At 42.6% G+C, this 25,511-nt stretch overlaps 1 protein-coding gene across 1 annotated transcript in view; it reads left to right on the top strand.

Annotated features, from left to right (window-relative positions):
* Positions 1–17,785, top strand: part of rasef (RAS and EF-hand domain containing) — a 59,635-nt gene extending 41,850 nt beyond the window's left edge. The window contains exons 12-18 of the mRNA XM_080188856.1: positions 433–558; positions 1,992–2,139; positions 7,312–7,393; positions 9,550–9,664; positions 10,845–10,964; positions 12,706–12,782; positions 17,267–17,785. Of these exons, the coding sequence (XP_080044982.1) occupies positions 433–558; positions 1,992–2,139; positions 7,312–7,393; positions 9,550–9,664; positions 10,845–10,964; positions 12,706–12,782; positions 17,267–17,375 (777 nt within the window). The 3' untranslated portion in view covers positions 17,376–17,785. The remainder of the gene's footprint in view (positions 1–432; positions 559–1,991; positions 2,140–7,311; positions 7,394–9,549; positions 9,665–10,844; positions 10,965–12,705; positions 12,783–17,266) is intronic.
* Positions 17,786–25,511: the final 7,726 nt, after the last annotated feature.

Genomic DNA, 25,511 nt, shown 5'->3' on the forward strand with positions numbered 1-25,511 from the left:
GCTTTGTCCAATGCAAGTAAAATATTCCATTTCACTATCTAAGGAAAAGTGGTAGAGATCGCCTGGTGTCCTGACCAATATTTTGCCTCAAATAATTTCACAAATGGTCTCATTGTTTGTGGGACCTTATTGTGTGCATAGTTTCCTACATTACAAAAGTGACTGGTTAAAAAATTCATTGGTTGTGGAGTGCTTTGGGCTGCTCGGAGTTTGAATGGTGCTGTATGTATGCAGATTATTACTTCTATAATTTGACGAGTTAATAATCTTGAGTTGTAAGTTTTCCCATTTCAACTGTCAATAGACAGCTACAAAATTGCAAAGATTAGAAGCAAGGCACTGGAGAATAACAGTCAGATAGAGTGAAGCTAATCTTCTACATTTACCTCTCTGGGCTACAATTTATTTGTGATTTGTTTGTCTGAAATCCAGAATGAGGTGACTTTTAACCAGGACAGTACAAGCACGGATCCAGACTGGAAACCCTCCCAAGTAGAGAGCCGGAGCAATTCTGGAGCCCCTCCATCAAGGCGCTGTATCTCTGCATTCTCACCGCAGGTAATGCTTATCCTCATTTCGAAACAAAACTCCACTTCCATATCAAGTAGTTGTATTGATCTATATTTACTTATGTGGACTTTTTTTTAATAATGACACCATGCCATTGTGGTTAGCGCAATGGTTAGCATTGCTGCCTCACAGACCAGGGACCCAGGTTCGATTCCCAGCTTGGGTCACAGTCTGTGCGGAGGTTGCACATTCTTTCCATGTCTGCATCAGTTTCCTCTGGGTGTCCTGGTTTCCCCTCTCAGTCCGAAAAAGGTGCTGGTTAGGTACATTGGCCATGCTAAATTCTCCCTCAGTGAACAGGCGTCAGAGGTTGGGACTAGGGAATTTTCATAATAGCTCCATTGCAGTGTTAATGTAAGGCTACTTATGATACTAATAAATAAGCTTAAATTTAATAGTGATTTAAAAAGGTGCTGAATTCCCTGGTGAGACCAGGAAGAACTCATATCAGTCTGTTGTCAATGTTAAATTGGCTGATATCAGCCAGGCAGGAGTACATTCTTGTCTCCTGAGCAAAGGATTGGGAAATATAGCTACATTTTCATGAATTTAAGGTGATTGCAACTGGAAAATGACTATAGGGTGAAAGGAAGTCAGGCCCAATGTGATATTTAATGATCTTTTCCTTCTTTCCACCCCAGCCCAATGTTCATCGCTTTCCATGATTTAAATAGTCTATAGACTCTGACAGTAGTAATATCTCTGGGATCCTTTATCCTGATGTGGAGATGCTGGCGTTGGACAGTAAGAAATATCACAATTTGGGGTTTGTGGAAGAACTTCCACAGCCTCATTTGGCTGATAAATTCGTCTGTGACTGCTGCGAGACTGATGGGGTCTATTTTGGTGATTGTGAGACATCCTTTATCCTGCCATAACTTGGACAAGGGTTCTGCAGAAACACTAAAACAAACACAAAATAGATATCGAGACAATCCTCATGGAAATTCTACCCCTTTTCCCCAGGTTCATATATTGTGCAAAATGAGGGCTATGAAGTTAAAAATATAGATCAGTATCAGCTAGTAGCACCAGAAAATGGGAGGAAAAGAAATACGTAAAATGGATCCTTGCGTTTAAATACCTGCCAGCAAGAACTTGTTAGCAACGTGACCATTTAGAGCTGATTTTTTTTTTCCCATTAGATCTCTAAGCTCCATCCAAATAGATTTACATGTTTAGTCTATCTCATATTGCACATACTGTTAGGTTAAAAAATAAATGTGGGATATGAAGAAAGAGAATAATTTTCAATCTGACTGTTGCACAGTTCATTCATGTAAAGGATGTGGATAATAGGTGAACCTGATAAAAGACTGATTTATTCGAAACTCAAAAGTGATTATTTTGCTTTACTCGGAGCTTATAATTGGCCTTTAAAAGGACCAAAGTCATTCTGATTCAATCTTGCCCTTTTTCAGCCTAATAGCACAACTGGGAACTTCAAATATCCTCAGTCAGACAAGGCTTTCAAGATAGTGCTTGCTGGGGACGCAGCCGTAGGCAAATCGAGCTTTCTTTTACGACTCTGCAAAAATGAATTTCGTGGGAACACCAGTGCCACTTTAGGTATGTTTTGTCAGCTTAAACAACTTGTTTCCTTAATTTCCTCACATATTGGTTACATTGTCAGTCGGCTCCTTTAGCCTTGGCTGCCTATTTTATAAGCATTGTTCATGTCGAGGTCAATGAGTCTCTGTCCAGTCTCTAACCCAGAAAATCCACTGGGGCACAATCCTGACGGTTCCATGAGGACCATGTCTTGCTATGGACTGTGCTTTCCATCTCACTAAACTGTTCTTGCCCAGAAGATAGGGGCTCCTCAATTTAGCTTTGATGCCAAACCCCACCTCTGTTGCCAAACCTGGACACCTAGAAAGAGCTGGCTGGTCCAGTGTTTGAACAATTCGTGTGCAGAAAATGAAGCATTGTGCTTTCTCCACCCAACCTAAATGGGCCCACTTGCACTTCAGCAAGCAGATATGCCTGATTTTATTGGGTGTACCAGAATTCAAACTTGCCTCTGACTAGGATCAAGAAAATGGGACCACCCAGTGTAGGGAGTCGTTGGTCCTTCCCCCGATTTGGGAGATTGTAGCGATGGATGTTCTATCTGATAAAATCCCAAGATGATAACCATGCAGCAACACTATACTTTCTAAACCTCCTGTTGCAGCCATAAGACTTGAGCATTTTCTAGGCCACTGTAGTGCCTTTCTCATCTTTAAAGTGTTAGTGCTTCTTTATATTTCATAAGTTGCATCTGTATAGAACTTTTCATGATGTCATGACATCCAAATTGTTTATATCCATTGAAGTACTTTTGAAGTGTAATCACTATTGGAAGGAGCTGCAACAGTGAACTCATACCCAGTGATGTTCCGCAAACAGCAGTGTGTTAAATTACCAATCATCTGCCCAGCTTCTGCTGTGATAATAACAGTAAAGTTCAGCATTCATCTTTTCACGGAAACTGACAGCAGCTTTGGAAGTTTGCACATCTGCAAACTAAGCAGAAATCCAGAAATTATTGTTAGTGATTCTAGCAATGGTGCATTGTTGAGGCCCCTCCAAATACTGCTATCAGTGGAAAATCTTTATTTTAGTTTCTATCTTAATTCAATCATAAGTATTTTTCTACCTGAAATATTACTTTGAAACTCAAGAGTATTGATTTCCTGGTTTTCTGCCTGTGGGAATTTAGTGTGATTGCCTGTTTACCCTGCTTGCTGACATGTTTGTGTTGCACTGGAAATCCTCTTGATTTAGCGCCAAATTTAAACCATTGTTGCACCATTGACTGCAAAGTCTGGCCATGGACGGAATTTTCTCCAAAAGATTCTAAGTGTAAATGGAAGGTTTTCTCACCTGTTTTTCTAGTGGGGTAGGTCATGGTAATTTACAGCACCCTGCACAATACGGAGGATGTAATGTGAATCTCACCAGCCGAGGATGGGTGGAGTCTCAGCACACTTGAGGCAGGTAGTTGAAGTCTAGGGGCATCATTGTGCAAGCGCTCCAATCTCCCAGTAAACTGTGTATGTACAGTCTGTGTACTGGGAGATATCGTCACCTCATCCCATCATGGCTCCACTCCCTTGGCACAGCCTGGTGGGCAGTGCCAAAGTGCCAGGCTGGCACTGTCCATCCCTGTTTCCGAGCATCCACGATGCTTCAATGATGTCCAGACCCACCGGCGAGACCATCACATCTCCCGTTGCTGGAGACCATCTGTGCTCCTCACTGGTGAGGACCTTCACTGGCGAGGGGACTAAGGTAAGTGATCCTGGCCTATTGTGTCCCAGGCACGTTAATGACATGTTGTACATGTGACTAATATTTAAATCAGGCTGCTTTTGCTGGCGGAATGGGGCCAGAAAGATTGTAAGAGGCGAGAAGTCAGATGTGAACCCGATTTTTCGCCTCTCGTCCGATCTTACCACCTCACTGTGCCAATTGACCGGTGTGGCAAACTGTAAGATCCTGCCCCACATGTTTGTTGGTGGGTAATTATTGGCCAAGACATCAGGAAAAATCCTCTGTTCTACTTTGAATGGAGTCCTGAATCTTTGACTTCTACGAGAGATGACAGCTGCTAGTTTAACAGGCTCATCTGAAAGATATCAGCTGCTGACAGTGTAGCACTCCCTCTGCAATGCAGTGATGTGTCAGCTTAATTTTTGCTCAAGCACTGAATTAGGGTGGCATGATGGCACAGTGATTAGTACTGCTGCCTCATAGTGCCAGGAACCTATGTTCAATTCTGGTTTGGGTCACTATCTGCACGGAGTCTTTCCGTGTCTGCGTAGGTTTGCTCCGGGTGCTTCAGTTTCCTCCCACAGTCCGAAGACATGCTAGTTAGGTGCATTGGCCACGCTAAATTTTCTCCCAGTGTACCAGAACTGGCGCCAGAGGACGGCGACTAGGGATTTTCACAGTAACTTCATTGCAATGTTAATGTAAGCCTACTTGTGACATTAATAAATGAACTTTAAACTACTTTGATCACTAATTCAAGGCTGGCACCTACAATTGATATTGAGTTTGCAGCTGCATGCAATGTTAAATTTAGGTTTACAGATTAGAAATTTGAAAAGTTGCTCCCCAACTATTTAAATTGTTTACAAAATCTTTACACAAAATGTTGTATCACTAGAACCATTTTCATACTCAGGCCTTTAGAACATGATTAACAAGCAAAAATAAAGAATAATTGACAATGAAACCTCATTATTACAACAATAGATCTCATTGTCAATTGTAAAATGAAGCACTGAGGCAGTGGATGGGTTTGCTAGCAGTGGTGGAGTAGCGAAGGGGCCATATGCGCAAGACTTAGGTCTGAGGAATGAAGGATGCAAAAAGGGACAGAAGACTGGGGAGTTCTTGATAGAATTGGAATGAGGCCACAGAGGTTAGAAAATGAAGGCAAGAATGAGTATTTTATTTTAAATTAAATCTGTTGGTGGACTGAGACAGCATTGACGAGTGAGGATAGATGCAATGTGCATGACAGCCTTAAGCATAGGATCATAGAATCCTACAGTGCAGAAGGAGGCCATTCAGCCCATCAAGTCCACACTGACAATCCCATCCAAGCCTTATCCCCATAAGCCTATGTATTTACCCCTGCTAAGAGGTAATTTAGCATGGTCAATCACCCTAACCTGCACACCTTTGGAGTGTGGAAGGAAACCCATGCAGACACGGGAGAATGTGTAAGCCCTACACAGACAGTGATCGAGGCTGGAATTGTAACTGTGTCTCTGGTACTGTAAGGCAGCAGTGCTAGCCACTATGTTACAGCTGAATTTTGGATACATTGGAGTTTATGCAGCAGTATACAATGGAAGACAGATGTTGAAATTGAATTTAGAGGAACGAAATGTGTGGATAATGATTTCACTATGGTAGACGATGTTATGGGATTGACATTTGTTGTCTTGATGGTGAATGGGATATAGTTTTTAATCAGAGCTTCTGGTTGAACAGAATGCCGAGCCTTTTTCATGACTTAATATAGCCTGAGCAAAATGCTGAGGAGGGTATGGAGGCAATGACAAGGGAGCAAACAAGAATTAAAAGTGATCATAGGGCCATAAGACATAGGTGCAGAAGCAGGCCATTTATCCCATCAAGTCAGCTTCACCATTCAATTGATATGATAATCCTCAATCCCACTTTCCTGCCTTATCCCCATAACCTTAATTCTCTTCCTGATTAAAAATATGTCTATCTTAACGATCCAGCCTTTACAGCCCTCTGTGGTAATGGATTCCGCTATCCTCTGAGAGAAGACATTCCTCCTCATTTCTGTCTTAAATGAGTAACCCCTTACTCTGAAATTATTATGCCCTCTTGTCCTGGTCTCTCCTACAGGGAGAAACAATCTTTTAGCATCTACCTTGTCAATTCCCCGAGAATGCTATGGGCCCGATTTTTACCATCAAGTTGCACTGTTTACGGGCGCAAAAACTTGGTAAAGTTGGGCGTGAGGTGAGTAGCACTATCCGTCCCACCTCCATGCCCATTTCCCCCTTTACCGATGTCTGAAAATGGCTGTGTCCGGACCATGCCCGAAACAGGCATGCATGCATTTGCACGCATTTAAGTTATCTTAATGGGCTGCATGCCCAAACTTTTTGGCACTTCTGCCTTTACCACTGCATTTGCCCATCCAGGTTTGGTCTGCAAAAGTCCAATTCGGGCACTCCATGGGCTTCTGAGGAGGTAAATTCAGAGCTTCTGGTGACTCTCTGACTCAGATCAGTGGTTGGGGGAGCAGGGGAGCTGGGTCAGATGGCTCTCTGGTGGGGGTAGGAGGGAGCTGGGTCAGATGGCTCTCTGGTGGGGGTAGGAGGGAGCTGGGTCAGATGGCTCTCTGGTGGGGGTAGGAGGGAGGGAGGGAAGCAGGTCACATGATTCTCTGGTGGATGTGGGGAGGAAAGATAGGTCAAATCGCTTTTTGGTGGGGGCAGGGAGGTCTGCTGTCACACTGCACGTGATTTGTTGGGGTGGGGGGGGGAAATGGGGGTCCATTGCCACTCTGCATGCAATTGGTTGGAAGGAAGGGAGGGTCTGCTGCCACTCTGCATGCAATCGGTGGGGTGAGGGGGTCAGGGGGCCGTGATTGGTCTGGGTGGTGGGGTGAGTGGGTAATAAGGAAGTTATTTATGTTGTGGGGGGGTGAGGCAATGTCTGTGGAGGCCAGCGTATGAGAATTATCCAGCCTGGCCGCGATGAGGTAGGGAAGCACGTTTCCCTATTTTTACTGCGCATGCGCAGTTGTAGACTCCGATCGGAGTAGCAGTGTCTTAGGTGTGATAAGCTCTACCCACAGGCTTTGGTAGTGTGATTCAAAATTGATACTGTTTTTTCAGGCGGAGTGCGTATGGGAGCGCCTGAAAACGGGTCTAAAAGTCGGATCTGAAACACTCCCAGCTTCAAGTCCGCCCAGCACTTAAAATTTAAATTAAAATTAAATGATCACATAGGGCCCTATATCTCTCAACAAGGTTGCCATGATCTCCTGGTGTCCAGTTGGAAGAAATTTGGAAACATTCATAACTGAACATCACAGGTAATCTGGCACAGAGAAAGCTGTGAGCCATGGAGAACAGCAGTAAAGCAGGGGTGAAGCTGGGCATGATCAGGATGCAAACAGAAACTGACTGTGTACCTGGTGAATGTCACTGAGAATAACATGCTCTTATCCTCCATGTTCTTACGTTCTTCATGCAGGAGTTGATTTTCAGATGAAAACTTTAATCGTCGATGGAGAGCAAACGGTGTTGCAGTTGTGGGACACTGCAGGCCAAGAAAGGTAGTTCAGAAATGAGCAAGTTTGAAATTAATGAAGCCAAGTATGCATGCAAAGTGCACATTTTATTTTTCATGTCATCAGCTTTTGAGCAGCCTCTGGGTAAGGGACAGAAAATGGAAAAGAGGTCATTGCCATCTGGTGCGTAGTCTCAAGCCTTGCCAGTAAATAGAAGAATGTGATGCTGCAATCTGTGATGTGGTCTTAAAACAAAATCTTCCAATCTATTTGCCGAATCTCAACTAGAAACAACACTAGTCCAGTGCTCTTGAGTTTAGAATGCATGAAAATGCTTCATGGTTTCCAGTGCATTTGGGGGGCATTTCTACATTCAGTTGTGGCGCCTGCAAAGCCCCATGCATGCAGTTGATGGCAATTGATACGAAGGGGAAGCTTGCTGTCCTGGCAAAGCCGTATGCACACTCTGCCTGCTTATTGGTGGGCAGAGAGAACACAATGTAATGCGCTCCCCTGGTATAAGGAGAGTCAGTTTTTTCCCTTCATACTTCAGTGGTTGTTAACTGGATGATGTTAGATATAAAAAACAGAGAATGCTAAAATAGTCAGGCAGCATCAATGGTGTGAAATAGAGTTAACATTTCAGTTCAATTATTTTTTGATCAGATCTGAGAGAAGCTAGAAATGTAATAGATTCTGAACAAGTGGAAGTGGGAAGAACAAAAGGAAAAGTCTGTAAATGGATAAGAGACAGAAGAGATTAAATGACAAAAGATTTCACCCTACAAAAGCCAAATGAGTCAGACAAAGAATCAAAAGATGTGTCTAGATGAGGTTTAAATGGCTAGATGACTGCCATTTGAATACAAAGTGAAGGAATAATGAAATAAACAAGGAAAAACAAATTGGCAAAAAAACTAAAATGAAACAAATGGATGCAGTTGTCATGATCTAAAATTGTTGAACTTGATGTTGAATTCTCCATTGTTCTTGCGAGCGTGATTGAGCTACCTGATTTTGGTCATTCCTCTACCTTACTCTCATTCTGACCTTTCCATCCTTAGCCTGAATAGCACCTCACCTTTCAACTCGTAACTGTCCAGTGTTCTGGGCTTAATATTGAGTTCAGCAATTTTCGATCACAATCTCTGCTTCCTATTTGGTTCATGTCCATTTTACTTTTGTTTGCTGCTTCAGTTCTTTCCAATATAATTCATTATTCCTTTATGTTGATACTGGAAGACTGTTATCTACTTTATCTGGGCACACCTCTGTTTCTTTACCTGTCCCATCACTACTCCCTTTGGCCTTTCGTATCGTGACACTTTTTGTCATTAAAGTTCTCCTGCCTTCTAGCTGAACATAGACCTTCACTTTGTTCTTCTGCACCCCCCAACTTGTTCATAAATTATTTATATTTTGTATCTTTCCTCAGTTCTGATGAAGGGTCCTGAAATGTTAACACTGTTTCTCTCCCTGGATGTTGCCTGATCAGCTGAATATTTCCAGCAATTTTTGTTTTTATTTTGGATTTCAAGCAGAGTCAGTATTTTGCTTTTATGTTTTTGAGATATTCGAGCTTATTCCAGGCTGGAAAGATCCCAATGGCATGATCACTTTCACAGCAACTGACAGTGCTGCCCTGAAGTGTTGACACTGCTTCTTTCCCTGGATGCTGCCTGATCAGCAGAGCATTTCCAGAGTGGTCTTGAGTGTGGTTCACACACAAGTGTACACATGCAGTGCAAGTTTGCTACCAAAACACCACCTGTAGCAGCGAAGGTATGGGCACTCCAGAGCTGAACACTGCACATGGGTTCAATTTGATCAAAGTAAAAATTTACACGCTTAGTTACACATAATGTGTTAATATCTCCAGTAATGTATTCATTCAATAGTATTCATTTTTTTGGGTAATGAAATTAGTAACAGAGAAAGGGGCACCAAGATCCTTTTGGCTTGGGTCGCGGTCTGTGCCGAGTCTGCATGTTTTCCCTGTGTCTACATGGGTTTCCTCTGGGTGCTCCGGTTTCCTCCCATAGTCCAAAAGACATGCTAATTAGGTGCATTGGCCAATTCTCCCTCAGTGTACCCGAACAAGCGCTGGTGTATGGTGACTAGGGGATTTTTACAGCTACTTCATTGTAGCGTTAATGTAATCTTACTTGTCACACTAATAAATAAACTATTGTTTGTTTCAGATTTCGGAGTATTGCCAAATCGTATTTTAGGCGTGCAGATGGTGTTTTATTGCTATATGATGTCACCTGTGAAAAAAGTTTCCTCAATGTACGGGAGTGGGTTGACACGATTGAGGTGAATGATTCTGTTTTGATGTTAGATAGATTTAAGGAATATTAGGCTGAATGCAACATGATTAATGTAAACTGACTGGGGAAGGATAACCTATTCTGACAAATTGTGCTGCTAATATTGAGCCTCACTTTCCTATGCATTTATCATGAAACCAGTTGCACAGTTCCCACAGCTTTTAATCCATTAAAATCGTACTTGGCGTGTTATTTAGGAACATTACTTCCATATTGTAAGGTCCATGCACAAGTCTCATATTGATATACCATATCTTCACTTTTCTTAAACTTGCATCAGTGTTCTATTAAAACTCTCTGCTTATTTTTCTCTCACTCTCCAATTTCCTTGGCTACACACCATGTGATCCAGTCGAATTTTTGAAGGGTTTCTCCTGCCTTTGTTCCGGGGCATCTGTGATTCTTCTACCAAACATAAAGTGGATTTCCATAAAAATTTACCCTTTTTGTCTTAGAAGGTGAAAGGCTACTGCCATACCTCTGCATTAAGGAAGCATGTGGGAGCGACATAACATGGTCCATGAGAAAAGGGGTTTGTCATTCCAATATGACCTGTTGAATTGAAAATTCCTTAATGTGGGAAATCATACTGTGTGATAGAATATATTGAAGCCCAGCATACTGCAGTATGCCACTCGCTTGTGATTTGATGAACTTATTGGTGCTCATATTACAAATAAATGTCAACTTCAACAAAAAAAAACTAATGAACCACCAAATTTAAAGGAATATAGATAATATTAGAAATGTACTGCATTTAATGGTAAGTGACTTGGAGCTGCCAGACCTTCCAGAAAGGAGTACAGCTTTTTCAGAGACACCGTATTTTGGGGGGAGGTCAAGCAAAATAAGTGCTGGAGAGAGGAAGAAAGCAAAGTGCTTTGTCATTTCCAGCATTTTCTCTTTTTATAACATGGAGAAATAATGACATATATGATAACTACATTAGTTACATTATCACATTGTGCCAATGTTACATACAAACAATGAAAATGCTGCTTGGTTTTCCAGTTCCATTCAATCCCAAAATGTAAAACAAAATTGCCAAACTGAAGGATAATACCCCTTTAAGTGAAGAGACTCAAGAAAAACATGTATAGTAATGACTTGCCTGTGATTATAAGATGACATTATGGGAACATTATTCATTTTTGTTTAATTTAAAGGAATCAACTGATGAAAATATTCCGATCATGTTAGTGGGGAACAAAGCTGATCTGAGAGAGAGGGCGATGCAAGAAGGACAGAAGTCCGTCCCTGTTAGCTATGGAGAGAAACTGGCCATGGTAAGAATCAAAGAACTGAATCACTAAAAATCATAGAATCCCAACAGTACAGAAGGAGGCCATTTGGCCCATCGAGTCTGTACCAACCACATCCCACCCAGGCTCTGTTCACCTAACCCCACACATTTACCTTGCTAATCTCCCTGACACTAGGGGAAATTTAACATGGCCAATTAACCTATTCTGCACATCTTTTAACTGTGGGAGGAAAGCGGAGCACCCACAGCAAACCCATGCAGAGATGGGGGGAAAGTGCAAACTCCAACAGGTAGTAACCCGAGGTCGGATTTGAACCTGGGTCCTGGCGATGTGAGGGAGCAGTGCTAACCACTGTGCTGCCAGGCTGTCCTATGCTGTTATATGTCTGGGGAAATTGGATGTAAAGTAAAATGCAGTGAATTTTTCTGAATGTTATTATACTCGTCAAAGTATAGGCACACACTTCAAAGCAATCAATCTCACTAAAGCTGAGAAAAACACTGATTTGCTAATTCTCTAACCATTAACTAGGAAATTTTGGAAGAAATCTTTATCGGCAAAGAGAACTGTGTTTGAATACAAGAGGAAGTTATATCTCCTAAAGGTGCTGCCTGGCAAGGATCCTGATATTTTCCACCCATTTTGGATTTCATCCAATTGGCTTTGAGTGCACGTGGAGAACCCCTGCTGCTTTTGGATAATTTAAATATTCAAATAGCAACGGGATGGGCACCTAGATCTCAATGAAGTGAGTCAAAACCCCTAACAGCAGTGGATCAGATCTCTCACCATGAAAGACCAGCAGTGCCTCAGCAGGCTTGGGCTTTTACAGAGGTCACTAATAACATTTTCAGCCTCTTCCCCAGTGGTCAAGGCATTACCAGTAGTTGTCAAGATATCTGTCACCAGAGGCCTATTCTTCTCTACTCCTTCCACCATCCTCAAACTGGGACTCTGTCTTTCCCTAGCTTGTGGCCCTCTTCTGCATAGAGAGAGGAGCAGAATGTTATGAGCATTAATAATGGCTTCTGTGGATACCAGGGAAGGATAATATTCCTTGAGGATGACTAGAGGAATGAGTGCAGGAAGGCAGTGGATTGAGGTGTTAATTGCTGCTAACATGGGAATGTAAGGTACCTGAGTGAGAAATGAGTGGAGCTGTAAAATATATTTTTCAGAAGAGTGCTGTGCAGGAGAATCTGGGAAAGTCCGTGTGTAGAACTTGGCACCTTCTTGGCACTTTTTGCAACTTCCTGGGATCCTGGATTCTTTTGATGCGTGCTTTCCAGACTGGGGGAATTGGTGGACACACGTCTGCTGTTGGCTTATTCGATCAGATGATCAAGTTGCCTGGTTGGCGAGGCTGTCTTCTTTCTCCCATTATTGAAAGATCACCTCATTGCAGCCCTACAGATCCTGCAGCAATCCTTCCAGGTAGGAGTGAGAGACTCAGGAAATTGCTTTCCCAGTCCTCCTCTCTATTCCTCTAGTTGCTGCAGACTCAGAAATCTATCTATAAGTGACCCATTGTAGATAGAGACTCTTCAAAACCCATCCTCTGACAGACCCAGCTCATCATCCCACCTGATTGCTCAGGGAACCCAAAAGCAGAGTGCTAATATCAGGGTTCAGTTCAACAAGAGTCCAGTGGGTTCCCCCACCTGCTAATGGCCAGCGACCATCAGTTTGAAATGTTGTCCTGGCTGCGAATTTAAGGATACCAAATTATAAGACTGAGTCTTTATTCATTTTTTTTTGACAGACATACAACGTGCTGTTCTGTGAAACAAGTGCGAAGGATGGTTCAAACATTATTGAAGCAGTGCTTCACCTCGCTCGGTAATCATTTAATTTATTAATTAGATAGCAGAACCATGGAAACATACATGAGATGGAGTAAACAGACAAAGACAACTTGTTCAGATAGTAACACACACTACCTCTGAATAATCCCTGAATAATCCTCCTGGCTAACTTGCTGTTTGTTCTCAACTAAGTAAGCAACAAAGAATTTTACATTTGATTTCTATTGATACTGTGGTAAAAAGACATACAGACCTATACTCATTGGCCTGGATATACTTGAGGGAGAGATTTAATAGGGAATGACAGGGGTGAATTTTGATTGTTCTTAATTAACATGAGATATCAACGTGCAGGCCAGATCTTTCTTACATCAATATACTAAAGTTACACGTCAACAAAGGGAACTGGATTGGGTGGCTGAGCTAAAACGGATGAAAGGTAGTAATTGTTCTGGTTGTGGTCTGAGAAGAAGTAGTGATAGTTCATCTTCACCATCACCATATACGATCAACAGCTATTCAGCGATTCTAAGGTAATATGTACATTTTCATATCAGCAAAAAACACTCAATTGTGTTTCTGGGTTTTGTACCACAGTAGAGATAATACTGCAAAATCACAGTCCCACTGAGGATCCCTCCTTACTTGGAGAACATACTGGAAAAGTAAACATACCACCAATGATTTTCCAGCTATTAATTTAAAATAATTTAAAATTGCATGTGCTGGACACCTGAATTTCTAATGAGTTCTCTGACTGGATGAGGCATGAAATCAGAGAATTACTCTTGTGTATTGAACTATTTTCTTGCATTTAAATTTAATCATGGGGAACACTGGCATCATCCAGGTAGTTGTCATCCAGCTGTAACATTTTATGGCTCTTATTTATCAGACAAGATATCAGTGCCTAAAAAAAACGTTTACCATCTGGACACTGCTATTCTTGGGTATATGAAGGTATGATGAAATCATTTTATTAATGGCAATAATTAGCAGAGACATGTGATCCAATGGTTTGATGTCATGCAAGTGATGGTGACCCTAACTAAATCTCTTTCAACATTCTGGCTTCCACTTTCAGATATTTCTGCTGCTTCCACTTTATGACATCTTCTTTAAATGATTTGCTGTATATGTTGAGAGAGAGGCTAGCTAGATGGTTAGCTCCCACATCTTCACCTACGTTGCTCTAAGCATATGGCAGGAGGTGCAGAAGAAAGACCTGGAACAATTCTTCCTCCAGTTTTTTTCAGGCTTTTTAGGGAAGTGTTTGGATTCTACTCGGCACCTTCCAGTGTAACCATGGCCCAGATTGGGAACTCCTACATGACACAGCATAAATATAAAACAATGCTCCATTGTTCTATCTGCTACTTAAATTCAACCCTGATAGTGATTTTCCTTTGCTGTTTTCAAATGAGTCACACCTCCTGTTATATGGAAAGATGAATTAAATTTTTAATGCAGAATTTTTTGAACAAGATACAGACAAACACAGCATTTTTTTGATAGTTTTGTATGTATTTAGGACAAGTGGGAATGCATGACCAGTGTTCTACTTTATTGAAGTATTCTATGCAGCCTTTTCTTCCTAAATATTGGTTTCTTGTTTCAATGAATGGATTTGTAGTTAGGATTTTCTTGTCACTAGTTTTTATTGTGGTGTTATTCCAGTTTGTTCATTTTCAGCTCTGGGCAGTTTTGCAAATTCCTGTGTATCCTTAGTGTTCCTGGGCAAAAGGGAAAGAGAAAAGGCTTTCCAAATGTTAACTGAACTGGATTCCCGCCCCCATTTCCGACAACAGCAACTTTCACCAGTGTGGCTGCATTCCTGATCTGGCTGGCTCTATTGTGGCATTGGCCTATCCAGCCCCCTGCAATTTATATGGAGTCAGGCTAGTTTCTCCATGATTTGTGTTTCAGAGCCCTTCAGGGGAGTTGTGAACCATAGTCAGGATTTGGAAACCTTTTGAAGGGTAATTTCAAATGGTCTTACACATACCATTCAGCCTCTCCAATGGCCTTGCATACCCCCCATGTCAGCTCAACGTCAACTCGTGTCCTTTCCATGTCTATACACCCAGCATGCACATACCTAATTACCCATACAATAACAATGGCAAGTGTGCAACTAATAAGGAAAGAAACATCTAGGAAATGCTCTTTGGAAAAAAAAAATGCTGTCTCCTACAAGCCCACAAAAGTGGTCAAATGGACCATATCAATAACAAAGCTTAAGCACTTCATGCCTCTTAATCTTGTCTTAATATAGGTTGAGACATTGGCAAAAACAGAAATTACAACTTACCATAACCAATTAACAATGTCAATCAAAGTCTACAATTTATTTAAGTTGTCAAAACAGTACTTTTGATGAGCTAATGCTTTTCATTGATCTGGGCTCTCAGCCAAGCATTCGTAATGAGGACAGATAGAAAGAATGTGTTTATTTTTTCTCCTCAGTTCCTAACTTACAGCCATTGTTGTATGGCTTCTTAATGTGTGTGATGCATACTAGGTGAAGGGGCATGAGTTGGCATGGAGAGTTTGCAGGGTCCTGGGGAGTGGCTGGTGATGTAAAGGGTGAGGGCAAGATAGCTTTTATTTAAAACTGGTACAAAGTTTCAAGAAACTGAAGTGAGCCATCTAAACAGTCCGCCTCATCACTCACCATCGCCCTTGGCCACTTAGGATCAGTTTCTGGGGTCAGAAGGCCTGACTGCTTCCCCAGAGCCAAAATCTTGTACTTCGGGTTCTTTAAAATGGGGTAGGTCTGTCAAATATGGCCTCTAGTTGTAACCTAAAATCTCTACATAGGAAAATGGGTAAGTAAATTTTTTATGTTCATTTTACAGAACGTGAGTGGTGCTGGCTGGGCCGGCATTTATTGCCCATTCCTAATGCCCCTTTCAGAGGGCAGTTAGGAGTCAACCACATTGCTGTGGGTTTGGAGTCACCTGTCGGCCAGACCAGTTAAGGGTAGCAGATTTCCTTCCCTAAAGTGAACCAGGTGGCTTTTTTTATGACAATTGACAATGGTTTCATGGTCATCATTAGACTTCCAATATTTTTTGTATTTCAAATTGCACCAACTTTTGTGGCGGGATGCTAACCCGGGTCCCCAGAGTATTACCCTGAGTCTCTAGATTTCTAACCCTGTGACAATACCACTATGCTACTGTCTCCCCTCAATTCCCGGAGTCCTCTCCTGATTACTCTTTCTTCCATCAGGAGGAACTTCTTTACCTGACAGTTGCATTCACTACCAAGTAAAGTAATTCAAAGACAAAACTCTTGGCACTGGTGCCTTCTCAAAAGTTATTTCCCCTTTCAATTCTGATCTGTAGAAACTCTAGTCTTTCAAAACATTTCCCATGTGGAATGGACACTTGCCTGGGTCACTGTCAGCCCAGCAATTCCTTGCCCAAAGTGTTGTTCTGCATAATGATAAAAGCAAAATACTGTTGATGCTGGAAACTTGAAATAAAAACAAAAAATGAGCAAATCTGTGGGGAGAGAAACTTAATGTTGAAGAGCCATATGGATATGAAACATTGGGCTGAACTTTCTAGCCATTCACACTGGTGGGATTTTCTGCGTCCGTTGCAGTGAACAAAGTTTTGGCTGAGAACCAAATTCCCTGTCCTCTCTTGCAGCGGTGGCTGGCCCAACTATTCTGGCTGTTAACTCTGTTTCTCTCTCCATAGATAGTGCCAGACCTGTTGAGTTTTTCCAGCATATTCTGTTCTTATGTCATCTTTCATTTGTGAGCTGAGCCAAGCATCATCATCAAGCTCAAGTTTTCACTCAGCATTGACAGGTTTGGACTCTCCAGCAGAAGCTAATGGAAAGCATTCAGTAGCAGGAATGTGTTTTCCTTGATTTTGGAATGCCAAGTTAATCTGGAGTGCCGAGTTAAATTGTAGTGCTGCTCTGGCTGAGATCAGATAACTTAGCATGGACCGAACACTGAAATGAAACCTTACAGTTTGTAGGGCTTAGTACTACATCAAAAAAACTGACATGATCGTAGCAGAACTTTGTGAATGTTTGTGTTTGAACTCCTGCCATGTTACATCTTCCAATCTTCGACATTTCACTGAGCAGTACATAGAGCGAAGATGTGTCTTGTGTAAATGGTGATTTAAAACTTTCTGCTTTTGTGACCATACACATACTTGAAAAATTTAATAATGGCAAATCATGTCAATTGGCTATCTTTATCTGAGCGATTTTTCTTTTGTGCTTATTGAGGCAAGAAATATTAGTGTTGCAGTCCTCTTCCCTGTTAGGCTTAGTCATTGACAAGGCAGGAGTTACATAGTTTTATATTGTATCCAATTATCTTGTTAAAAAAATTGTACTATGTTCCCAAATTCAGATTTTACTTAAAGCAAGGTGAAATCTTCCTCCTTTATGGTACACAATAAGGGCAAGCTGGATTCCTGCTATCTCATTATAAATTAGTCTTTACCATAACTTGGTGATTGATAAATCTGACATTCCATTCCACAGGGAAGTGAGGAAAAGAGCAAATAAAGAAACAGATGAGGACTCTGTAGCTAGTTTATCTAGCACACACTTGAACAAGAAGATGCCCATGAAAAATTGCTGCACGACTTAACTATGAAGAAGAATCAATAATTGAACTTCTTGCAATTTTTGTGATTAAGATACATTATTTAGCACCTTAGAAAATACTGAAGATGGAAGTTACAATAATGAAGAAGCCGAAATATGAAGGGTCAAGCAAATGAAAAGGCGGTGGAGGAGCAAGATGAAATTGGAGTTTAAAACAAGATGTAGTTAGCTATCTTTGTACTTCATTTATTCCAATGAACAATGAGATCAGTCTGGCTCAATCTTGTGAAAGCATTAGCCAGCAAGATGGGTATTTGAAGCAAAGGTGTGTTTGTCTCCTTAATTATATTTGTATATAAATGGTCTTATTTACATTTCAAATTTAAAAGATGTTTCCAGAAATAATGCTGCTTCCTAAAATTGTATTTTGAATATCATTTTGTCTCCTGTTATCTCCATAAATTTATTTATTTTTAATAAACAAAATCAATGTGAACATGGCCTTTAGAAATGTAAATAAATTATTTTTGTGACTGAAGGAGAAGGCTATTAGGTGTTCTGCAACACTAGTGGACTCTATTAAATGATACATTGCATTTCATTATGTTTTATCAATCCATAATAATTTCTTTTGGGGTGTGGGGGGGAGCTATTGTATGGAGCCTACAAGAGTCCAAATCTGGCATTTGGGGTGACTGAATGAGACAGGATGAGAAATTTTGATTTCGTGACAGCACATTGAGACATATAGATAAAATCAGTGGCATGTTTGTGGTATATCGGGCATCTTGCTGTCCTGTGGCAGATTCGTATGTGTAATACATTTGCACGCTGAGAGTACTCGGTAGTATAAGTTTTAAAAATGAAGTCCTATCTTAAAGCCAGTGGCACACAAACTCGTTCCACCTGATTTGGATGCTTTTAAAGGTGGTGTGCACCAGTGGCTTTGTGGCGGTTGTGTCTCAGGTCACCAGTTTTCCTTGTTGAACTCTAAAACACAAGAGAGGGGAGCAGGAGAATGGACTCTCAGTGACAAGCGTGTGCTAGTGGTTGGAGCAGGGAGTAGGGTCAGTGGCATTGATGAATGAAGTGGGAAGGGTCTGGCATCCTGGGGGAGGTGGCAACAGTCAGACAAGGTAAGAACGTTTGAATAACTTTTTTGTTTCGGTCTTCACGGAGGAAGACATGAATAATTTGCCGGGTGTTAGCGATGGAAAGGTGGTAGGACTGGAGGGTCTTGATGACATTATTGTTACTAGAGAGGCGGTGCTCGACAGACTGGAGGGGCTGATTGTGGACAAGTCCCCAGGACCAGATGGAATGCATCTGAGGGTTCTGAAAGAAATGGCGGAGGTGAGAGTGGATGCCTTGGTGATTATTTTCCAAACGTCACTGGATTCCGGGGAAGTGCTGGAAGATTGGAAAGCGGCTAATGTTACGCCGTTGTTTAAGAAGGGTGCCAGGCAAAAGGCAGGGAATTATAGGCCGGTTAGTTTAACGTCTGTTGTGGGTAAAATGTTAGAATCTGTCATCAAGGAGGAAATAGCGAGGCATCTTGAGGGGAATTGCTTGATAGAGCAGACGCAGCACGGTTTTGTTAAGGGGAAGTCGTGTCTGACAAATTTATTGGAGTTCTATGAGGATGTGTCTAGGGCGGTGGATAGAGGAGAGCTGGTGGATGTGGTCTTTCTTGATTTTCAGAAGGCGTTTGACAAGGTACCTCACAAGAGGTTATTGCAGAAGGTAAAGGGGCATGGAGTTGGGGGTAGGGTGTTAGCGTGGATAGAGGATTGGTTGTCAAATAGGAGACAGAGAGTGGGGGTTAATAGGTGCTATTCGGATTGGCGGTTGGTGACTAGTGGAGTGCCCCAGGGGTCGGTGCTGGGGCCTCAGCTATTTACCATTTATATAGATGATGTGGAGGAGGGAACTGAGTGTATGGTGTCGAAATTTGCTGATGACACCAAGATTGGTGGAATGGCAAATTGCGCGGAGGGTGTGGAGAGTCTGCAGAAGGATCTAGATAGGCTGGGCGAATGGGCCAGGAAATGGCAAATGGAATTTAATGTTGGCAAGTGCGAGGTGGTCCACTTTGGCAGGAATAATGGTAGGAAGGACTATTACTTACGGGGCGAAAAACTGCAGCAGGCGACGGTGCAGAGGGACCTCGGGGTCCTTGTGCATGAGTCGCAAAAACCCAGCCTGCAGGTGCAGCAGGTGGTCAGGAAGGCAAATGGGATGCTGGCCTTCATAGCGAGGGGGATTGAATATAAAAGTAGGGAGGTCTTGCTGCAGCCGTATAGGGCATTGGTAAGGCCGCAGCTGGAGTACTGTGTGCAGTTTTGGTCGCTGTACTTATGCAAGGATATTTTGGCCTTGGAGGGAGTGCAGAGGAGGTTTACTAGGCTGATGCCGGAGTTGAAGGGGTTGAGCTATAAGGAGAGGCTGAATAAATTAGGCTTGTACTCGTTAGAGTTTAGAAGAATGAGGGGAGATCTCATTGAGACGTATAAGGTGATGAATGGGATGGATAGGATAGAGGTGGAGAGGCTCTTCCCGCTCAGAAAGGACAGTAGGACTAGGGGGCACAGCCTCAAGATAAAGGGGGGGGCGGTTTAGAACAGAGTTGAGGAACTTCTTCATTCAAAGGGTGGTGAATCTCTGGAATTCTCTGCCCATTGAGGTGGTGGAGGCTGCCTCGCTAAATATTTTTAAGACGCGGGTTGATGGGTTTTCGATTAGCGAGGGGATTAAGGGTTATGGGGAGAGGGTGGAAATGTGGAACTGAGACACGACAGATCAGCCATGATCTTATTGAATGGCGGGGCAGGCTCGAAGGGCTGGATGGCCTACTCCTGCTCCTATTTCTTATGTCCTTATGAACATGAGGGGCCTAAAGGATGGTGTCAGTACTGTCTGCAGCTGGTGGACATTTTGGGGTGTTGGCAGGCAGAGTCCTTAGAGGGTTCTGAGTTCATCTATATTTCAATTATTCATTCTGAGAATAATTTGAAAGATATCCTTTACAATGCATAGAGGAGAGGGCCAGAAAGTTCAATCATATCCCTCAAAATAGCAAGTGCAACACTGGACACCAAAATAAATTATCAATAAAAAGTGAACAAAAAATGCAGCATTGTTTTTTCACAATAACAGAAATGTCCCTAATTCCACAGTTGATATGAATTGTAATGTGTCAGTACATTTGACTTTTTTTAATCATGGGATGTGGGCATCTCTGATTTGAACAGCATTTACCCATCCTCAATTGTCCTAGTGCTGCTGCTATGCAGAGTGAGAAGACCCATAGTTCCAGGATTTTAATGCTGTGTTAGTGAAGCAACAGCATTATAGTTCCAAGTCAGGGTATTTGACTAGGAGGTCTACTCCAGTGATAGCTTATGCTGGTTTTACTACTGAAATACCTCCCATTGCAGAATCACCTATTTCCTGTGCATGTCGCCTGCACTTAAATTTTAATTGCATTGGAAATGGGGAAAAAGTAGGACGTACATCTCTGGCACCACTATCGTGGACAAAATTCCACCTGATAAAGCACGTTGACTGTTCCTAATGTTCTTATGTTGCACTTTCCTTTTGCCTCTCCTACTTCTATCCTTTGCCTTTTTGTTCTCGATGGTGGGTGGTGTGGTGTGGTGCAGAGAGGAGCCACCAATTACTCCAAAGATTGTAGATACATGTGGCAGTTCAGGTAAAATGTGACCAACAGCAACGTCCTTGCCATCAACACTCCCAATCACTTGTGCTTCATTCCAATCATGCTTTCTATCCCCTCACAGCACAAACCCTGTTCTTACTATTATAAAATACTTGTTCGATTGCTCTATTCCTTCAGTTCATTGTCATTCGTTTGTATGCTGCCTGCATCACTTTGAACATGCTCAGAGTAATCATGCATGAAAGCTTGTCATCAACAAGTCCAGGCAGTGGGCGATCGAGGTGGGGGGGGTATCATCTGACCTGACTGCCCCTCTACCGAGCCTATATTCATGGCCAGGTGCCCCTGGAGAGGGAGCATGCTGTGTCTGAGGGCATTGTTAGTGAGAAGACCCATAGTTTCAGGATTTTGATGCTGTGACAGTGAAGCAACAGCATTATAGTTCCAAATCAGGGTCGCGTGTGGTTTTGTGGGGGGGAGCTTGCAGGTGGTGGGGCTCCCATGCATCTGCTGCCCTTGTCCTTTTAGGTGGTATTTTGGAAGATGCTATCGCTGGGCAGGGGTGCATTATTGATCCCTTTAGTCACATTCTGATTTGATGTTTTAAGTTTCCATTTCCACTTTGTCCTTTGTTTTAGGTGGTTCCTCTTCCTTTGGGAGCTGCCCCTTTTAATTTGTCCCCTTGTTAATTTCAGTTAGTTTATTTGGTTGGCCAAAAAGATTGGTAATTATGCATGATAGTCTCTGATTTAGGAGGCAATCCAAGGCCTCATATATTTCAGATATTTTGAAGAGGCAGTAAAATATATTATTGCATGTATCAACTCTTTACTGATTTACTGGTACTGCCCTAAAAAGACCAGCAACATATAGCATCCCTACAGTACAGGCCCACATATTTCTAATAGTTGTAGTGAAAACTGAATTATACTAGTAAAATAAAGGGTTTGGAGTGAGCATGTGGTGGTGCAGATTGGAGTAATGAGGCCCTTTAAAATAGAGTGTTCAGACTTACTGCTCTGTTCCTGTTAGTCAACATTTCTCACTGTGGGTTAAATAACTGAAGCACCAGCTGAGGGTCTCATGTAAATCTGAGTCCAATTATGTCGGAACCTAGATTAGATTTGACCTTGATCCTGAGTGGGGAAGTCTATCCCTCCGTCTGAAGCAGATGATCAGCAGGATCACAAAGGAACACAAAGATTCTCCAAGGTAATTCAAGTTCTCTCCTTTGTAAAGCTCCTCTAGAGCACTCCACGCCACTCAGACACCAATGCCTTCCCTCTGCTTAACTTAAAAAAAAAATGTGCTTTCCAGGGCTGCGGTGAACAATCTCCCTGCGGATGCCCATTGGGACCTGTGGTTGCTCAACTCCTGCTCCCATCCACTGGATAGCAGGCACTTTTTACCCACGTTGGGCAGACAACAGACAGGTTGTAAACACCAGGTGAGGCCAAGTTAAAACGTACTGTGCTTGAAATCCTGGTCTGATTGAGTACTCTTCACTCGGCTTTACCTACCTGATACTCACTGAAAGTTATTTAAATGAAATTTTGAATTAAGAATAACTAGAACAGAGTGATACAGTGGTTAGCACTGCTGTCTCACAGTGCCAGAGACTCGGGTTCAATTCTGGCCTTGGGTAATTGTCTGTGTGGAGTTTTCACATTCTCCCTGTGTCTGTGTGGGTTTTTCCAAGTGCTCTGGTTTACTTCCAAAGTCCAAAGATGTGCATGTTAGGTTGATTGGCGATGCTGAATTGCCCCTTAGTGTCAGGAAGATTAGCAGGATAAATGTATGGGGTTAAGGCCTGGGTGGGAATGTTGTTGATATAGGCTTGATGGGCTTGAATGGCCTCTTTCTACTCTGTAAAAATTCTATGATTTCTAATGTTCAAGATCTTGCTTCCTAGGAACTAGCCACAATGAAGTTGAAGGAATTCCATTTAGGTGTCCACAAATACTTTGAAATTTTACAACCTTTAATAATACATTTGGAGCCAACTCAGTTGGAAGCAGAATAAGTCACTATCAGCTCAGCATAACAGAGAAAGGCTGCATGCTCCTCTGAACCATTGCCTAATGAAACTTGTTTATCACCACAGGCATTTTACTGGGAATAATGTACAACAACAAGCTACAAACCATCGTAATTAAAAAAAACTACTGTCAGCGTTGAGTGAGCTTATTTCTAAAGGGGCACAAATTGGACCAGTTAAAGATGGGGACAAAGCAATTATCGAACCAGTTTGAGGCAGATTGTTATAGCCAGGATACTGAAAATGCAGGAATTTATACTTCTGCTGATTGCTACCCAGTGACTCATGCTGAGGCCATTATTAGTGGAGAAAAGAGCATTGCTCTCAATTGTGAGATTTTTACAGCTTGTGAACAATCACTTTATGCATAAGGAATAGCCAGGTGAGTAAGATAATCATGAACAGCGAAGAAAAATATTGGCAACTGGTCCTAGCCTTATTGGCACAAACATTTCACATTCATTATTATTTTAACTATAAATTAGGGGCTAAAATGTGTATGTTAAACAAAGAATGGCCTGGGCCATGTATATTATCAGAATTCAGTGGTTAGCAATGCTGCCTTACAGCAGCAGAGAAACTGGTTCAGGGATACTGAGCCACTGGAGTTTGCACTTTCTCCCCGTGTATGCACGTGTTTCCTCCCACACTCCAAAGATGTGCAAGTTAGGTGGATTGGCATACTCGTTCACCCCTTTGTGTCAGGGAGATTAGCAGGGTAAATAAGTAGGGTAATGGGGATAGAGTATGGGTGGAATTGTTGTCAATGTAGGCTTGATGGGCTGAACGGCCTCTTTCTGCACTGTCGGGATTCTATGAATTTCATCCATTCAGTGGGCTCTTAATGGAAGACTTCTGATGGTTCAGGTTTGATTCATACTTAGGAGCAACAAATCAACTTTGGCTGATTATACCCGAATGATTCACCCTGATGTTTCCACATTGTGGATTACGGGAGCACAACAACTGTTTCCCCTTAGATGATCTTTGGTCTTAGTGCCAAATTGACTTTGAAAGTTAAGAGTTACATAGGCTTGAGGTTTTCAAATTATTAAGGGGAATAGAGTAGATAGAAAATATTTCTGCAAGTTGGGGAGTTTCGGGTGAGGATCTTCAGCCCCTGCTTAGGCCGGGAATGGAGACTGACAATCACTTTCCCAGAGGTGAGGGGGGGCAGGAAGCAGCGAGTAGTCCATTCAGACTGTGAATCGCCAATTAATGCCTATTCTAGGATTCTGAATGTGATTTTGCAGTTTACTCCAGGCAGCATTCCTGGGATGGTGGCAGCCTCCGGGCATCATTCCTGAAGCGGTGGCAGCCTCCAAGCATCACTCCTGGGGCAGTGACTGGTCCCAGGAATGATGCCCTGAGACATAAGAACATAAGAACATAAGAAATAGGAGCAGAAGTAGGCCATCTGGCCCTTCGAGCCTGCCCCGCCATTCAATAAGATCATGGCTGATCTGTCGTGGCTCAGTTCCACTTTCCCGCCCTCTCCCCATAACCCTTAATCCCTTCTCTTATCAAAAACCCATCAACCCGCTTCTTAAAAATATTTAGCGAGGCAGCCTCCACCACTTCAACGGGCAGAGAATTCCAGAGATTCACCACCCTTTGAGTGAAGAAGTTCCTCCTCAACTCCGTTCTGAACCGCCCCCCCTTTATCTTGAGGCTGTGCCCCCTAGTCCTACTGTCTTTTTTGAGCGGGAAGAGTCTTTCCACCTCTATCCTATCCATCCCATTCATCATCTTATACGTCTCAATGAGATCTCCCCTCATTCTTCTAAACTCTAACGAGTACAAGCCTAGTTTATTCAGCCTCTCCTCATAGCTCAACCCCCTCAACTCCGGTATCAGCCTAGTAAACCTCCTCTGCACTCCCTCCAAGGCCAAAATATCCTTGCGCAGGTGCGGCGCCCAAAACTGCACACAGTACTCCAGCTGCGGCCTCACCAATGCCCTATACAGCTGCAGCAAGACCTCCCTACTTTTATATTCAATCCCCCTCGCTATGAAGGCCAGCATCCCATTCGCCTTCCTGACCACCTGCTGCACCTGCAGGCTGGGTTTTTGCGACTCATGCACAAGGACCCCGAGGTCCCTCTGCACCGTCGCCTGCTGCAGTTTTTCGCCACGTAAGTAATAGTCCTTCCTACCATTCTTCCTACCAAAGTGGACCACCTCACACTTGCCAACATTAAATTCCATTTGCCATTTCCTGGCCCATTCGCCCAGCCTATCTAGATCCTTCTGCAGACTCTCCACACCCTCCGCACAATTTGCCTTTCCCCCAATCTTGGTGTCATCAGCAAATTTCGACACCCTACACTCGGTTCCCTCCTCCAGATCATCTATATAAATGGTAAATAGCTGAGGCCCCAGCACCGACCCCTGGGGCACCCCACTAGTCACCAACCGCCAATCCGAATAGCACCCATTGACCCCCACTCTCTGCCTCCTAT

This window comes from Carcharhinus amblyrhynchos, chromosome 5, assembly GCF_965287045.1.
Source record: "Carcharhinus amblyrhynchos chromosome 5, sCarAmb.v2.hapA, whole genome shotgun sequence".
NCBI lineage: Eukaryota > Metazoa > Chordata > Chondrichthyes > Carcharhiniformes > Carcharhinidae > Carcharhinus > Carcharhinus amblyrhynchos.